This window comes from Chrysemys picta, chromosome 2 (genome assembly GCF_011386835.1).
Source record: "Chrysemys picta bellii isolate R12L10 chromosome 2, ASM1138683v2, whole genome shotgun sequence".
NCBI classification, from domain to species: Eukaryota; Metazoa; Chordata; order Testudines; family Emydidae; genus Chrysemys; species Chrysemys picta.
The window spans coordinates 218,515,153-218,533,556 of NC_088792.1; the positions used below are offsets into that span (position 1 = coordinate 218,515,153).

The following is an 18,404-nucleotide window of genomic DNA, read 5'->3' on the forward strand; positions in this document are numbered from 1 at the left end:
CTGGCAGGAGCACTCCAACAGGGCTGCATGAGCAAGCTCCCCCTCACCCGGCTCTAGCCCTGGCTTCAGCCCCAGCCCCTGCCTGACCAGATCGGCAAACTTTTAATTATTTTTAGCACACAGCTGCGGTGCTGGGCTGCAACTGTGTGCTAATTCGGCCGCATGTGATCCATGGGCCACGTGTTGAGAACCGCTGCTCTAGTCTCATTTCTTCATTAACCAACTCAGCAGTTGACTCAGCAAAAAGTGCAATGCAACAAGTTCCCAACATCCCATTAAACTAACATACAGATTTACATAATAATCCAAAATTCAACTTGAAATAAAGGGATTCTGTTCAATAAATATTTGGTTCACAATCCACTTTGCTGTCCCAGGAATGGAAGTAACTAACCTCTCGCGCCATTAGGCCCAGTGTCTCTGCTGGATACCTTTCTATTATTTGCAGGAGCCTAGGAAATTTTAGCCTGGCATCTCTGGAATTCAGTTTTAAAGCCTTTATCATTTTCTCCACTACAATGGCTGGGAATGTCTGTAGATCCAGAGCACTGACATCTGACAAGAAACGTTAAACAAAAATTATCAGAAACACCATCTTTTTTTCCATCCCTTTGATCATCTAAAACATTCATCTTTACTTTTAATTGTATTATCTGCTTTCTTGGTGCTCTGTAGGGAATTTTAACTTTTTTTGTTTTTTACTTTGTTCTGTTTCCCATTTGAAGACTTGTTTGAACTGCACACATCACAAGTACGCGTATTCTTGGACTCTAAGCATTAGCTTTTATCAGGAAGCTGCATCATCTCTAGTATCTTTCCCATTTTATACACAGCATTGTCGTGGTCTGGGAAAGAACAAGAGGAGCAGCTGCTGGATAGGATGCATATCCCACCAGTAAGATGGAGACCTCATGACTCACTAATGGTGAAGCCAGAAGCAGCTGTCAGAAAGAACAAAAAGGATGTAAATAACATCACAGTTGAGGACAATCTGTTTACGTTTAAATTCAAGCCATATAACCTGCTGGGATTTCAGGAGCAGGGTGAAAGCTGATGTATTTTAGGTAAATCCTCCACAACAGGAGTTACTCGCTTGGTATTAAACACCACCTCTTATAAATTCTTCCATGTACAAGAATATTTTCTTTTTAAATTTTAAATGGCCCACCTCTAGCCCCCGCATTTGACTGCTCTCTATTGGCACTCTCCCATCTGAAATTTGCATAACAGCAGGATGAGAAAAATATTTTAATTTCTGACTCACCAGATGAACCTTCTTCCTCTTTACGGAGATGCTTGTCACAGAAATCAACCAAAATCATGTAAGCATCTATGACTCCAGTCAGGTCTACATGCTCCATAGAGTGAGACTGCACCTCTTCTTCAGCCTTCCTCACTGCAGTGCTGAAGTACTGGAAAGCCTTCTTGTTCAGACCTGCTATCACCTGAAATGCAACCATAAGTGGAAGCCACAATAACAAGGAGAGTTCAGTAAACAGTTCATGGTGAATATTCAACAAATTTAGTTTCTTTTTCTGTTTGCAAATGAAGACTGAGCATGTATTTGTCAAATACTTTATGTGAACAGTTCTTGACCTGAAGATCATTCTTGGTTGCAAGTATTCAATATTTGAAATTTGAGCTATATTGGATACACAGATCATAGGGTATTAGTTCTGTTCCCTGTCTGGATAGGCATAAGTTTTAGATTGGGGCTTCCAATGCAAGTCACATTTACTAGTTTAAAATTCACTTTCTGTGAACATTCTCTACAATTTGGTATTTCCAAGCCAGTAAACTCATTCAATAGACCATTTGCAAACAGTTAACGTGAAAGAGACACAAACACAGTTGAAGAAAATTAAGTTTTTAGTTTGAATGAATGTTCATGAGAATAAGTGGGGGATTTTTGTTTGTTTTGTTAAAAAGCTCTTTGCCCAGCTCTAGCTTTAAACCTTTATTTATATACAAATTGTGTTTTTTCTGTTATGAGAATTGAGGCACAATGTGGTCATCCCAGATTTCTCTAGTACAATGTACTTAATGGAAGAAATAATTTACAAAGCATTTTACAAACAAACTTACCTAAACTCTGCATACAGATTCCGTCATTTACCAATGCTACCACCTCCTTGGCAGAAATGTGCCAGCTGTTTAGCAGTATTCAGCAATCCCACCCAACAGTTTAGGAACAGCAAGTGAAAAATACTGTATCCAATATAAACTACACTGTGAATTTTTTTGGGACAGTCCCAGGATATAATCCTTTTGGCTAGAAGCAGGAGGGAGGATTAATATGATAACAGGCATCTCCTTAAAAATCACTTCCTAGAACTGTATTTCGTGATATATCCCATTATCTTGGAAACTCAACAACTCATGGAAAACTTGGTTTTCTAGAGCTATGCTTGTAGCAAAATGATTCATATTACCTTAAATGAAAGAGCAGACTGCGGCCAGGGACAGAAGCTTGGCTCAGCAACTTGACTGACCTGGCAGCTCAGAGCAGGTAACATTTTGGAGAACAGGGACTTACGTCAGGCAAATTTGAAAAGACTTGGTCTAACTTTTTAAAAACATTTGATTAATCCCTAGTGGATGGAAACCGAGATGTCACTCTCCTTTCTCCACCCTACCCCCACTTCCTTTCTTTCCTTTCCCTCGTCTTTTCTGTTCTTCCCTTATTTGTTTGCGGGGAGGGAGGGAATCAAAATATAAACAAAAAAAAACCACATTGTGAATTTTATGTAGGCAAAGGGAAATTATTGAAGTTGGAATTTGGTCAGGAGACAAGTGTGAACACCCTTAGATCTTGCAGAAGGTACCATGTTATCTCAGTTTGGTGTCTCATTCAGAAGGCAGTACAGTGGCCTCTAGTACCATGCTGGGACACTGGTTAAATACTTACTCAGAGGGAACAGAATCATCCACAAAATTAGGGACACCACTTCCTGCAGTATCTTTCTGGAGGTGTCTCAAATAAGTCTGATCTTTCTTAGTTTTTAAGGATCACAGTGAAAGGTGGTATAGAAGAGATTTCGTGCTCACTTTTCAACTGCTCATTATAAAGAATGTCATTCATTCTGGTAGAGTAACTAGCACAATAATTTTTAACTTCATTTATGAAATCTTTATACTAATTTTTGTCCTTGTTGTATTGACACTGTTCATTTACAGATTGTACTTGCTCCTAGGGAGACAAGTAACAGTGTTCGTTCATTCTGACTGTAGCTACTCCCAAGGCTCCTAAGAGAGGGTAGCTATCAAGATCACCAGATATAAATTGATATACGCAGTCTAACTCTCCATTTGGATCCCTTTGAAAGACATAAGTTCAGTTCTGGGGCATCCTGAACAACTCTGAATACCTACATTTGAAGATCTGGTAGGGTCTCCAATTGTGTGCTCTTTATATTGTACTCCTGCTCAATTAAGGCAAAGGACAATGGGACAAATTTTACTTTTTTTTTTTTTTTTTACTCCTAGCTATGTCTGATCATTAAAATGACTGAACAGTTATTAAAATAAATAGAAAATTAGCTATATTAATTTTAGGAAGTGACTATCTTCATGGGAGATTCACACGACCAGCCCTGCCTGATGTTAGCATGGATATCAAAGAGCACCACCCATCCAATTACCAGGCTGGCCTCTGCTCCCACACTCTTCTTGCCCTTGTGCATGCACATGCTCTCGGACAGACATCCTTCCTTCATGTAAGATGCTGGTAGGGACAAACACTAGCACAATCCTGGAGGCTCTGGACACAGCAGATTCAAAACCTGCTTCCACAGGTTTTACTTTACCATCTTGGTGGGAGTTCGGGGCCTGGAACCTCCTCTCCAGCAGTGAGTGGGAGGGGGACTGTCCAGGGGCAGGAGCCCATGACTGAGTAAGCAGGGTCCAGGTCACACTAACAGCAGCTGCAGCACTACTCTCACAGCTGTAGCTCATTGGAGAAATCAGTGCTAGCAGCAGAGAGTACTAGCATGGGTTTACTGTAGTAACATGGGCTTAATGTAACTGAGTTAATGAAGTATATAACAAAATTAGCCATCTACAGCAATGAGTAAGAAGCTCCTTTCCCTTCTCATTTACCTTCTCAGAATTCTCAGGCCTCTCTCCAGAAAGCATCACGACTTTTCTAGCTTTTTCTTCCTCAATTTTTTCAAGACATCCTGGATCTTTGCTAAGGGCACTGGCCAAAATATGGTAAGTGGTACCCAACAGAAGGTTTTGGTTGCGGAAGGCCACTATGTTCTTACTCAGGTAGTCAGATTTGCTCTCATCTGTTGGAATTCAGAAACAAAGTTGATAATTTGGCAGTAAAATGGATTCCCATTACAAATAGGAAGAGAATCCATAGCATGGGTTCTGCATCAATGGAGTCTGAATAGATAACACTATTACCCAGTAAAGAGATGGTTTTCAACACAGTGAGCATTTGTTCAGGACTATTCTGGCTCTGACTGCGACTATGGCTAAAGCGGCAATAGCTGTGATTCCATCTCAAGAGCCAGTCTTCTCTGGTTTTAGACTCTCTGTGCAGATCCTTCAGAAGCTTCATGGCAACTGAGAAGCTGTTCTACATTAACAGATCAAAATGGGAATTTTCAATAATACATTAGAAGAAGGGGAAATAAAAAACTACTGTTTGCAGCAAATGAAAAGATCCAAGGATTTTGCAAGAGCCATTACAGGATTCACAAAGTATAACAGAAAAGATCCCGGAAATTCCAGCAAAGTGGGAGGGGCTCCCCTGCCAGGTGGGCTCGGTGTGAAAAACAGGCGTGTGCTAATGGAAGTATTTGATAAAAATAAAAAAATAAACAAACAGTCTAGCTCCAGTCATTTTAAATTCGTATCCTACTTAAAATACAGAGGTCGCCATGTCAACATTTTCCAACTTGATATCTAAAATTAGGTCTCTAAATCTATCTTTAGACCCATTAATAAGTGGTTTGACTTTCAGAAGTACTGAGTACCCATAACTCCCACTGATCTCAATGGAGACTTTGGGTATTCAGCACTTCTGAGGAACAAGTCACTTAGGGTTAGATTCAGAAAGGGGTTTAGGTGCCTAACTTGTACGTTTGGTGCCTAAATCCCAGGATCAGACACCACTAGTATTAACAAAACTCCCACAGTTCAACTGCCGCTGAATCCTGTAGATGTCTAACTCACTTGGTGCATAACTTTTTGCAGTAGAAGTTCCCTAAGCACCTATGTTTCTGCCTCTGTGTATGTGAACGTCTGCTCCATTCTAGACATCTGGACACCTAAGCCCCAGTGTAATGCACAACCTGGGGAAAGACAGGTGTTCCTCCACCTAACTTGCATACAGGGCCTAAGCTGGTAAGCAGGCTCAGAGCTTGCCTGCTGGATTCGGCCCTACAGGTAAGCTCACACAAAAAAGACAATGGGACGTAGCTCAGTCTTTATGATATTCATGTGGAACATGGAAAACCGGTTCAAGGGATCAGCAAGTGAGGGCCCCAATCACTAGGTACGGAATATTCTGCTGTGGCCCTCCCTCAGTCTCTCCTGTAGAAGCAGTTCCATTGTGGATAAATAATTAAAGAGTCATTAGGCTGGAAAGCGAGAGAGCGCCTGGTGGTTTGAGCACTCAACCAGGTTGTGGGAGTCCCAGGATCCAGTCTCCCTGCTCTAATGACTAATTATTTTTCCAGAGAGGAAAAGCTTCAAAAGGAAAGACTGTCGGAGCCCCACATAAGAATATCCCATAGCCCAATGGTTAGGGCACTTGCCTGAGAGGTGGTGGCAGATCCCTGTTCAGATCCCTTCTTCCCCTCAAGGGGGGGGGGGGGGGAGAAAGAGCTTGAACCCAGGTCAGCCACATCCCAGGTGAGTGCTCTAACCACTGGGCTAAAAGTTATGAGAGCCTCTCCTCCTCCCCCCACACCTGGTGTCTTGCAAAAATGACATAGGTGTCTAACTCCAAGAGAGGGTTTGCAGCTGAGACTCCCAAGGAGAGGAAGGCACCTCCCAGCAGTCCCGACTTAGATGCTCTACTCGCTGAGCGGGCCGGGGTTTAAGACACTCCCCCTTTGCCTTAGCATCTCCCATTGGCTAGCTTAGGCAGGGAGCATCCTAGCATGCTGGCTTTCGTGAATCCTATTTTTAGGTGCCTATCTCACTACATTCATCATATAGGATGCCTGAGAACTTAGCTCAGGCTTTGTGAATCTCAGTTATTTTCTAGGTGCCTAAAAGTTAGGCATGGTAGATGGAGTATCACAATGCCTCCGTCCCTTTGTGAATCTCATTGCTAACTTTAGACAAACACTGGCCACAATATCTATTAATGTTATACAAGAAAAAACAAAGCGTTTCGGTGTTAGTGAGTGGGGCAAGATAAGTGATATTGGTTCAATCTCAGTTTGGTCTATATTGTTTTATACAGAACATTTATCTTATGCACTAGTAAATTTACAAATCAAAGTATGTTGTTAGAAATATAAATGCATTAAATTAAAGAGCTTTAAAATGTGATACATTATGCTACTTTTTCTTGCACAAACACGCCCCCCACAGGCCCACAACTATAACATTTCTGATGCTTTATTTATTTGTTCTGGAAAGTACCAGGAACATCTGGTGAACAAAGAGTCTTTGGGCACATTTCCTGAAATAGCACATTTTAGAAAAGTTGTTAATTAACAGTAGTCATCTACAATCCTGTAGAAAAGGAACCAGGCATTCAAGAACATACTGTTGGGGGAAATCCTGCATTGGCAGCAGTATGACCTGGACAACCTAATCTGTCTCTTCCAGTTCTAATAGCTATGGTTTTCTGATGAATCAAGCACTACCAGACAGTGAAGAGTCACCTGTTTCCTGGCACTCTCTATCATCTTCATTTTCATGTTAAATTTGCAGCTTCTAATCATTGAATGAATGTCTTCTTCCTGCATATCTGTTTCCATTTTGTCACCAACATCTCCCCTTCCATCCACCTCCATACTATCATCAGCCTGGATGTTAGGCAGTTTCTCCTGAATTTTTCCAAGAAAGAAACACCTGCACAATGGTGAAAGGAAATAAGACATTAACATACAGTGGGAAGCACTGCTGCCATATTTCCCACTGGTAAATATGGCTAAGCGGCTTCAGTCACTGACTGATGTCATTATTATTAGTGATTGTGAACCTCTTCAGTAAGGAGTAGGCATATTCAATTAATAAAATTAACAATCACAAACAGGGTGGACTGACCTAATGAGTACCCCTAGGTCTTGAAATGGTGTCCCTTACACATATTTCATTTTTTAATCCTGGCTATGGGGTTAGGATTTTTATTGAAGACTATGGAGTTTAGGTGCTAGAAAATGTCCATAATTACATTTTTACTAGAATACTACCCCAAATGTACCAAGACAAACCTATAGCCCTTGCCCTGATGCCAGCATAACTGTAAGAAACATGTAGACTGGCTTATAAACTATAAATGCCAGCTAGAGCTGACTGAAACTTGGGATTTCCAGTTCATGGAAAATTTCAATATTTCAAAGAGCAGTGGTGTCATAACTATAAAGGGAAGGGTAACAGCTCTCCTGTGTACAATGCCATAAAATCCCTCCTGGCCAGAGACTCCAAAATCCTTTGACCTGTAAAGGGTTAAGAAGCTCGAGTAACCTGGCTGACACCTGACCCAAAGGACCAATAAGGGGACAAGATACTTTCAAATGGGGGGCGGGGGGAGGAAGAGGAAGAGGAGAGGAAGGCTTTTGTTTGTGCTCTTTGTTTTTGGCTTTTGTTTGTGCTCTTTGTTTTTGGTTGTTGTTCGCTCTTGGGACTGAGAGGGACCAGACATCAATCCAGGTTCTCCACATCTTTCTAAACAAGTCTCTCCTATTTCAAACTTGTAAGTAAATAGCCAGGCAAGGCGTGTTAGTTTTCCTTTGTTTTCTCAACTTGTAAATGTACCTTTTACTAAAGTGTTTATCTTTGTTTGCTATACTTTGAACCTGAGGCTGGAGGGAGGTCCTCTGAGCTCTTTAAGTTTGATTACCCTGTAAAGTTATTTTCCATACTGATTTTACAAAGATAATTTTTACCTTTTTCTTTAATTAAAAGCCTTCTTTTTAAGAACCTGATTGATTTTTCCTTGTTTTTAGATCCAAGGGGGGTGGATCTGTATTCACCAGGAGTTGGTGGGAGAAGGAGGGGGAATGGTTCATTTCTCCCTGCTTTAAAATCCAAGGGGTTTGGATCTCTATTTACCAGGGAATTGGTGAAGAGTTTCTCAAGGCTTCCCAGGAAAGGGAATCCATTTGGGAATGGTGGCAGCGGACCAGATCTAAGCTGGTAGTTAAGCTTAGAAGTCTTCATGCAGGCCCCTACATTTGTACCCTAAAGTTCAAAGTGGGGAAGCAACCTTGACAAGTGGTGAAGCTGACAAGAATCATGTCAATTTCAGTCAGCAGCTGCCAGGCTTCCCAGCTTCTGGGGTTCCAGGGCAGCCCCACTATGTGCACAGCCCTGACACTGTGAGCTGCAGAGCTTCCAGACATCTGGGCCTGCTGGCTCCAAGTCTTTCAAGTGGGTGGGTCCTGGGAGCCAGTTGACCTGGGAGCAGTCTGCATGGTGGGGCTGCCCAGAGCCATGGACCCTAGAAGCCCAAGCTCCCCGGCAGCCTGCCATGAAACCAAGCAGAGTTCCCTTGGAAACCTGCCTGTGATTCAATTAAAGTTAGTCAAACCAGAGATGCTTCTGTGACACACCTCAGGTTCAATAAATCGGCATTTCCCAATGAAACTGTTTCACTGGAAAAATCCTGAGCAGCTCTAGCATGAGCCTATATTTCATGTCAAACTTTGACCCAACTGCAAACCTTATTTAGGTTTACATAAGTGCCCTTTAAGATCTGTATTACAGTCATGCCCTGAGACACCAGATGGGACTGCTTACCATGTAAACTGTTATTAAATGGGAGTCTGGGTATCACGGTGTGGCTCTGTGCTAGGTGCTGTATAAACACCATAGAAATACAGTGCCTGTCCCAAGGAGCCTTATAGCCTAATTTAAGAGAAGACACAAGTGGGTATCTTAATAGCCCACCGCAAGCTTTCAGCAGTCTGGCAACTCTCCAAAGCTTATAAGTTTTGGGGCTTTCCCGAAGGATAAAGTATGAAATGTGTTTTGGTTCACCTCTAACTTAAGTAAGCTCCTTTGCACAGGAGGTTTTGGCTCCTGGCTGAACAAACACTGCCAAGCCTGCTGAGACTCCATAATCAGCAAATTTTAAAGGTGCTTATTTGGCTGAGAGAAAGGTAATGATGAAGACTGAGCCCTGGTCTACACTACAGGGTTAGGTCGAATTTAGCTGCTTTAGGTCGATTTGAAAATGAATGCGTCCACACAACCAACCCCGTTCCGTCGACTTAAACGGCTCTTAAAATCGACTTCTGTACTCCTCCACGGTGAGGGGAGTAGCGCTAAAATTGACCTTGCTGGGTCAAATTTAGGGTAGTGTGGGCGCAAATCGACGGTATTGGCCTCCGGGAGCTATCCCAGAGTGCTCCATTGTGCCTGCTCTGGACAGCACTTTGAACTCCGATGCACTAGCCAGGTACACAGGAAAAGTCCTGGGAACTTTTGAATTTCATTTCCTGTTTGGTAAGCGTGGCGAACTCAGCAGCACAGGTGACCATGCAGTCCCCCCAGAATCGTAGACCGTAGAATGTTTTTATGCTCCCCCTATCATCCCTGTCCCTGAGGTTATCGCAAATTAGAAGGCGAAGAAAACGCACTCGTGATGACATGTTTTCCGAGCTCATGCAGTCCTTCCATGCTGATAAGGCACAGCTTAATGCATGGAGGCATTCAGTGGCAGAGGCCAGGAAAGAATTAAGTGAGCGCGAAGAGCGGAGGCAGGACACGATGCTGAGGCTAATGGGGGAGCAAACGGACAAAATGAAGTGTCCGTTGGAGCTGCAGGAAAGCCAAGAGCACAGACCCCTGCTGCATCCACTGTATAACTGCCTGCCCTCCTCCCCACGTTCCATAGCCTCCTCCCCCAGATGCCCAAGAACGCAGGGGGGGGTGGGGGGGGGGAGAGACACAACACGCTCCGGGCACCCAGCCACTCCACTCCAGAGGATGGCCCAAGCAACAGAAGGCTGTCATTCAAACAGTTTGATTTTTAGCGTGGCTACAATAAGCCATGTGGCCTTGTCCTTCCCTCCTCCCCTACCCCACCTGGGCTACCTTGGCTGTTATCTCTTGGTTTTTTTAATTAAGAAAGAAAGAATGAATGTATGGTTTCAAAACAATAGTTACTTTACTTCGAAGAGGGGAGGGTGGTTGACTTACAGGGAATTAAAATCAACAAAGGGGGCAAGTTTGCATCAAGGAGAAAGTGTCACACCGAAGCCTGGCCTGTCATGAAACTAGTTTTCAAAGCCTCTCTGATGTGCTGCGCGCATTGCTGTGCACTTCTAATCGCCCTGGTGTCTGGCTGCTCAAAATCGGATGCCAGGCGATTTGCCTCAACCTCCCACCCAGCCATAAACATCTCCCCCTTACTCTCACAGATATTATGGAGCACACAGCAAGCAGCAATAACAATGGGAATGTTGGGTTGCGCTGAGGTCTGACCTAGTCAGCAAACAGTGCCAGCAAGCTTTTAAATGTCCAAAGGCACATTCTACCACCATTCTGCACTTGCTCAGCCTATAGTTGAACTGCTTCTTACTACTGTCCAGGCTTCATGAGCCATGGGAGTAAGGGGTAGGTGTGACTGCACGGTGCTTCCAGCTGGGAGAGCAGCCTGAGGCAGAAGCCTCCAGCTCGCATGATATTCCAGACAGGACTGAATCTCCATGAGACGAAACTTAAAGAAGAGAATGACCTGGAGTCTCTGGCTCCCATTCTGTGCTCTAAGAGGAGGATAGCCTTGTCTGTCCAGGCGCCTCTGATCGACCTCACTAAGGTCTGCCAGGAGCACTCAGGAGACGTACAACGGCTATCAGTCCTACTGCACCATCTGCCACAAAGGCAAGGAGCTGCTGATATGTAGCAATGCAGTACCGTGTCTGCCAGCAGCACCCAGGAGACATACATTGACGGTGAGCTGAGCAGGCTCCATGCTTGCCGTGGTATGGCGTCTGCACGAGTAACCCAGGAAAAAAGGCGCGCAATGATAGTCTGCCGTTGCTTCCATGGAGGGAGGGAGGCCTGACGACATGTACCCAAAACCACCCACGACAATGTTTTTGCCCCATCAGGCATTGGGAGCTTAATCCAGAATTCCAATGGGCAGTGGAGATAGCTACCCACAGTGCACTGCTCTGTAAGTCGATGCTAGCCACGGTAGTGAGGATGCACTCCGCCGACTTAATGCGCTTAGTGTGGACATATGCAATCGACTGTATAAAATCGGTTTCTAAAAATCGACTTCTATAAAATCGACCTAATTTCGTAGTGTAGACATACCCTGAGGAAAGGAGTGTGATCTGAAGTTGCATTGAGAGAAAGTAGAGGATGTGGAGAAATATTATGGGGAGGACAGAGAAATTAAAAAGGTTAGAAAAAACATCTGAGCCTCTTGAGAGCTTGTCTAAAGAAAGTCTCTCAAGGGTCAGCCATTTCAGGTAACTGTTGCACAGCAGAAGTTTTGGTTATAGTAATAGTTAAAGACGGTCACATAAATACACCTCTACCCTCACATAACACGACCCGATATAACACGAATTCGGATATAACGCGGTAAAGCAGTGCTCCGGGGGGGGGGGGGGGGGGGCTGCGCACTCCGGCAGATCAAAGCAAGTTCGATATAACGCGGTTTCACCTATAACGCAGTAAGATATTTTGGCTCCCGAGGACAGCGTTTTATAGGGGTAGAGGTGTGCCTGAAGAACACGGTGATAACTGGGGTTGGGTTCTTTGTATAAAACCTTGTTAAAACCTCTAGCTTTTTAAAGACATCCAGTAACTGAAGGCCCATTTTTGTGACTTTTACTCATATTGAGGGGCACTTAGTAAGTAGTCCCATTGTGATAAATGTGACTATTCACCCACGTACTCCTCAACATATGTAAGAACTGAAGAACTGGGCCAAGGATGGCTGGCTGGCAAAAATCTTAATTTATAATCCTGATTTCCTTATAGTGTACCTAGCAATTGATGGATGACAGACAATTTTGAGCTTTAGGCTATTGGTCTAAGCTGCTAACTACACTATTTATATGAAAACATCTTCTTATCCACCTACCCATCCCATCTGCCCTTTGCTCCTCTCCATATGTTAGTAATATGAAAACAATTTGTTCCATCTGAAAGGCAAGACATAATAGTACTTAGAAATCACCAAGTGCTGGATTCCAAGCAAAAATTTCTACAGGCAACATCAGAAATATAGCAATCTTAACTAACATGTAGAATCATAGTTAACAGACAAGTGTCTCATCTTACCGGTTTGTAATGATGTCATCCCAGATGTTCATGGGGTCCATTTTATCATCTGGATATCTGCTTCTCCAAATTCTAAGAAGTCTCTTAAGGGAAACTTGAGAAGCTAAGCTGCCTAAAATCAATTAAAAATACTTAAAAAAAAAAAAAAAAAAGGCTGCATCGAGGTAATGTAAAAATGTAGGGGGTCAAACCATGATGTTTAGAATCATAGACTATTAGGGTTGGAAGAGACCTTAAGAGGTCATCTATTCCAATCCCCTGCTCAAAGCAGGACCAACACCAACTAAATCATCCCAGCCAAGGCTTTGTCAAGCTGGGCCTTAAAAACCTCTAAGGATGGAGATTCCACCACCTCCCTAGTGAACCCATTCCAGTGCTTCACCACCCTCCTAGTGAAATAGTGTTTCCTAATATCCAACCTAGACCTCCCCCACTGCAACTTGAGACCATTGCTCCTTGTTCTGTCATTTGCCACCACTGAGAACAGCCGAGCTCCATCCTCTTTGGAACCCCCCTTCAGGTCATTGAAGGCTGCTATCAAATCTCCCCTCTCTCTTCTCTTCTGCAGACTAAATAACCCCAGTTCCCTCAGCCTCACCTCATAAGCCATGTGCCCCAGCCCCCTAATAATTTTTGTTGCCCTCCACTGGACTCTCTCCAATTTGTCCACATCCCTTCTGTAGTGGGGGGACCAAAACTGGACGCAATACTCCAGGTGTGGCCCCACCAGTGCTGAATAGAGGGGAATAATCACTTCCCTCGATCTGCTGGCAATGCTCCTACTAATACAGCCCAATATGCCGTTGGCCTTCTTGGCAATTTTAAAGAGATAATTGCTATTTTAAATCATCATGGAAGGATTTCATTGCAAGGGCTAGAAAGATAAAACATAATATAGCGGATGACCCTTTTAAAAAATATCTTCACTATATCAGAAACAGATTCAGAGTCTTTTGACATGTGAAAATAACTAGACTCACTCTTTCCAAAAACAAAAAGGTCAATGCCACAATGTATATACACAAAATAAGAGAAAAATGCTGTGGGGAAAATACACAGCACACTGCTGACTCATATCCAGCTTCTCGTCCACTGTAATCCGAGGTCCTTTTCTGCAGAACTGCTGCTTAGCCAGTTGGTCCCCGGCCTGTAGCGGTGCATGGGATTCTTCCTTCCTAAGTGCAGGTCTCTGCACTTGTCCTTGTTGAACCTCATTAGATTTCTTTAGAACCCAGTGAGAGAAGCACAGATTGACACAGCAGCAGCCAGCAGTTAATATAATGAAACTCACTCAAATTTCCTGGCTTCTATTAAATGAATCATTCAGTCTGGTGTTTATTATACTATTTTCCAGTTATTGCTGTATCTCAACTACTAGAGAGTAAAGAAACTAAAAGGGGCAATAATTATCACTGGAAAAGAATGACAGTTATTACCAGTATTCCTCATAGGAGTAAAGTGGAATACAAAGGTACAATTGTTAACTAGAATTTTGTACTAAGCTGATAAGATGTAAGTAACTTTATATTTTATGCCTAAAATAGCAGATATTATTGGAACATATGATCTATCTCTGCTGTTCACTACTATCAAACTAGTCTAAAACTAATCGTGTAATTTTAAAGAGATAATTGCTATTTTAAATCATCATGGAAGGATTTCATTGCAAGGGCTAGAAAGATAAAACATAACATAACGCATGACCCTTTTAAAAAATATCTTCACTATATCAGACAGAGATTCAGAGTCTTTTGACATGTGAAAATAACTACACTCACTCCTTCCAAAAACAAAAAGGTCAATGCCACAATGTATATACACAAAATAAGAGAAAAATACTGCAGGGAAAATATCTTACTTGGTTTGCTTATAAAATTGATGAATTCCTGTATTTCTGTTAAAGCTTGGACAGACTGCAGCTTTGTTAGTCGACTTTGGTGTAACAGAGTGTCAATACTGGAATAGTTCTAGGAGAGGGAAAATGATTTTTAAGTGATTTCTTACCCTGTTTTTATTTAAAGCACTGTAGAGCAGATAAATAACCGATCCTTCTATGTGCTATGCTCAACTAGATTGTGATTCATATCATCCGTAGAAAAGATGCATAAAACCAACCAGTATCAATTTACGCTAGTTAGAGGTTGTCAAAATGACACGAGTGAACTAGGCTGAATAAACTCAGTATGATATACTAGGGAAGAGGAGGGGACAGAGTGAATAAACTGAAAGAAAGGAGTAAGACACCCCCAAAATAGGGCAGGCATGCTGCACTGGATGGCTGTCTCCATTTCTTAAGTTCCTGGGGTGAAATCCTGACCCCAGGGAAGTCAATGGAAGTTTTGCCATTCACTTCAAAGGGGTCCAGATTCCATCCTTTATATTTTAATCTTGAAGTAATGTTCCAGTAGCAGCAAGAGCTGCACCTTACATGTCTTCCTACAGAGAATCACAGCAGACATGTTACAGCAGCTTTGTTACCTGCATGAAGGCCTGCATGCCACTGCTGATGTAATATCTGGCTCTGTCAAAGTCATCCTGCAAGATGTAGAGAAGACTCAGCTCTTGGCTGTAATACATTTCTATAAGGGCTTTCCTCTGTTCTATCTTCATAGCCTCATCAATGAAGGTCAGCAAGGACTGGTCATTGCCCCCATGGAGCAGTAATTTCAACTTACTCCGTATTATATATGGCAGGTAGGTTTCCTATAGAGGAAAAAAGAAAAAAAGTCTCTTTACTCCTAGGGCAGGATACTGAATAATCAACTTCTGCCATCTGTTGCTGGTGATGTCGAACCATATGCAAGACATATAGGGGCCTGGTTCCATCTGCTACAGGCCTAAAGATTTTCAAATTAGGAAAAGACTAACATATTTCACCAAATGTAATTATACTTTTCAGTGTATCTTAACCTTTTTCAGATTGACTCCCATCACCCAACAAGTCACACAGCACCCTCTTCTGGTGGGCTCATGCAGTTGCACAGGTACTGGTGCTTGGCATTTCTTATCAGCTTCAAAATAAATTTGGTGGGACCCTCCAAATACAGGAGGAGGAGAAAAATAAATGACAGCAGCATGAAGAGTGCAAAGAGGACAAGGTGACCAGGCTAGAGCCATTTGCTGAGTCATGGGACTAAAGGGCAACTTGAGACGCTACAGAATAGCAAAAAATATTTACTTTAATTACTGTTGACCGTAATTTTTATAAGAAAACTCATCTAAATTGTGCAAAGTACTTTGGTGATCAAGTCACTTTACCTCTATCCCTAATCAAGGCACCGCAGTAATGGCCCCTGTACAAATGGAATCAGTGTGAAATCAACTCTAATCTAGCAATGAGTTCACAAACCTGATAAAATGGATCACTCCACGTTTTGTTTAGGTCTGGAGGTTGTCCACTATCAATATTAACAGTGGAACAATACTCCAGTGACTTCCACTCTGTCAGATGGTTGTAGCATTCAAGAGATGCAAGTTCCCAGAAATCCTTTTCTGCTTCAGAAGGTTCACCATCCGGCCAGTCTTGTTTAGAGAGAGCCTAAAAAAGGAATGTCAGATGAAAAAAAAAAAAACAAGTAGGTTCTGAGCTGTAATATTATGATTTTTTTACTATTCTAGCTGAACACCTTCAGGAGAACCCATAATGTTTTCACTGTTGCATGACAATATTTTATTCCTTTACCAGCACTTGTGTTTAATCAGCAAATAAGACCTAAGAAAATGTTCCAAAGAATTCTTCAAAATGTAAGCCAGTCACACCTTTAACATATAAAACTCAGTTCAGATGTGAGCTTCAGTCAACCTGTATTTGTAAAGAGCTGCATTTTTCCACCTTTCATTTAGCCACAAACATTCTGTAGGTAAAATCATTTCCACACATATTTTTTAACGATTATCAACTTGTGAACACAAATAGAACTTACATGGGCAGAGCATAGGCACTTAATTTACATTCTCTAATGATCTTCTGTGTATACTGAAATTATATTGATTTATGCCTGTAAAGTTGTGTGACACCAATGGAGAGAACTTGAAAATTTGTCTCAATAAGCACTGTCTGTTATGAACTGTTATTTATATTGCATTTGACCAAGTATCTTTTATGGATCTTGACTCATATAATTAAGTGAACTACATAAAAGAACGTTTAAAGCAACACGCTGTCTCAGAATTTTTGTTTTGATAGAAGTAAAATAAAAGGGTCTTAGAAAAAAAATCTGAGAGGAAAGAAATAAACTATATTTGTCATGTAGTTTTTTACCTCATCATATTGTTTAGCTGCTTCTGCATAATCACTTCTTGCCTCTGCTAACAGTGCATTCTGGGTAATTTCCTTAGTTCCAATCTTTCCACTGAAAATACCACGAAGAACATCATAATCTCCAACAGATCGATAAAGCCTAGTAAAGTTAAAAGGCAAAAAATTATTATTATTTGAAAAAGAACAGTTTTCTATTCAAGTGCAAAGTATCCAGGTACAAAGTACTTCAGTATTACAACTGATGCATGTTAGACAGTCTATGCAAACTTACTGCTCTATAACTGCCTGGCTGCATAGAATGCATTACTGATGCATGGATATTATTCTTCTATCAGATTATAAATTTATACTGGATTGTGTAAACTCCACTCTGGCCAAAAAAATGTTTAAACAATGCTGCACACACTACTCCGAAATCCCCTGCAAGAGTATAGCGTTTAACTGGACTGGAAACCAAGCTGTTGAATCTGTACCAGAGAATGTATTGGAAAAGATTTGTGACATGGGAGTAGCCCTGCCTGAAAGGTCAATAATTAGCTCAGAAGTATTAAAAATATACCCAGTATGAAAATCAAGCCCTATATATGACTAGAACTCTTGGCTGATTTAATTTGAACAAAAACTATCCCAATTAATTTCTGCAACAAGCACTCACTTAGCAAGTTCAATCCATCTAATTACATCTGGAGAGAGCGCTGCCCTTCCACGCATTCGTTTGGACAGTGGTTCTTCTTCTGAAGAAAGACGAGTTAGAGCCTGTTCAAGAAGCAGGATGCCCACGGGTTGCTGTAAACTGGCTAAGCAGCTAGTGCTCACAGTGGCTGAGTCGAGGTCTAGCAGCTCTCTGTGCTGGTAACTCATTTCCTGTAAAACAAAGACATGGGCAGTTAATGGGCCTGTAAGTATTGGAAATAGGCTTTATAGAGAAAATCTTTTCGTTTTCTTTTCCTAAAGTGAAAGAAAGCTTGGATGGAGGCTAGTGCATCTAGTGATTTTGTGAATAGTTTTTCGCATGCCAGCTGGTGCAGGAATTTTACATCTTGCCTGCAAGCAACTTTGAGGCCCTAAGACCTTGGCATTTTGGATAGAATGAAATGAACAGGCTACATTTGGTGTATGTATGCCACGTGCTTGAGACATATCTTTAGAGCTTGAGGAATGCCCATTTATGCCACAATCTTCCAAGAATTAGAACAAAACAATGGGATAACTATTTCCCAGGAACTGTGGAAAGAGGAATTTACCTTGGACAGAAAGATTTCTGGAGCTCTAAGAATAACCTTTTCTTATGACAAAGGCAGCGTGGTTCTTGTATGGATATGGGAACTAATTCCAAAACCTGCCTTTTGGAGGTAATGGTGACTAAAAATGCCAGCCACATGCTTGTCTAATCCATCATTCTGATTAAATTTGGCAGAGATACTCAGACAGGGGAATCAATGTGCCTGTCTACAAAATGCTGCTGTGGCTGGTTCCACATTTCTAAAGGTGCTTGGTTGTAGGACTCCAACCAAACCTCCTGGAGAAACTTTAGTGTATCTGAGATCACCAGAACTTTGAGATTAATATTTGTATCTAGTGATCAGACTCCTTTGTGCTGGGTACTGCACAAATGAAGAAGTAGTCCCTGTCCCAAAGAGCACCAGAAATGTAAATCTGACCAGACCAGTGAATGAAATATTCTGATTGTTATAGTTTGGTTTCCAGA

General features: G+C 42.0%; 1 protein-coding gene across 4 annotated transcripts in view; it reads right to left on the reverse strand.

Annotated features, from left to right (window-relative positions):
• Positions 1–18,404, reverse strand: part of PRKDC (protein kinase, DNA-activated, catalytic subunit) — a 150,068-nt gene that overhangs the window by 21,579 nt on the left and 110,085 nt on the right. For 3 of the 4 annotated variants that reach the window (XR_010598017.1, XR_010598016.1, XM_005279941.5), the window contains exons 63-73: positions 17,352–17,560; positions 16,697–16,835; positions 15,785–15,973; positions 14,914–15,138; positions 14,294–14,402; positions 12,436–12,547; positions 6,852–7,041; positions 4,411–4,585; positions 4,099–4,289; positions 1,265–1,445; positions 395–555 (exon numbers count right to left, since the gene is read on the reverse strand). Coding sequence is in view for 2 of the 4 variants with exons in the window: in XM_005279941.5 (XP_005279998.2) it covers positions 395–555; positions 1,265–1,445; positions 4,099–4,289; positions 4,411–4,585; positions 6,852–7,041; positions 12,436–12,547; positions 14,294–14,402; positions 14,914–15,138; positions 15,785–15,973; positions 16,697–16,835; positions 17,352–17,560 (1,881 nt within the window). In the remaining 2 variants the exon portion in view is untranslated. Of the gene's footprint in view, positions 1–394; positions 556–1,264; positions 1,446–3,372; positions 3,426–4,098; positions 4,290–4,410; positions 4,586–6,851; positions 7,042–12,435; positions 12,548–14,293; positions 14,403–14,913; positions 15,139–15,784; positions 15,974–16,696; positions 16,836–17,351; positions 17,561–18,404 lie in introns of those variants that run through there. The other variant, XM_042857047.2, reaches the window with a different exon arrangement.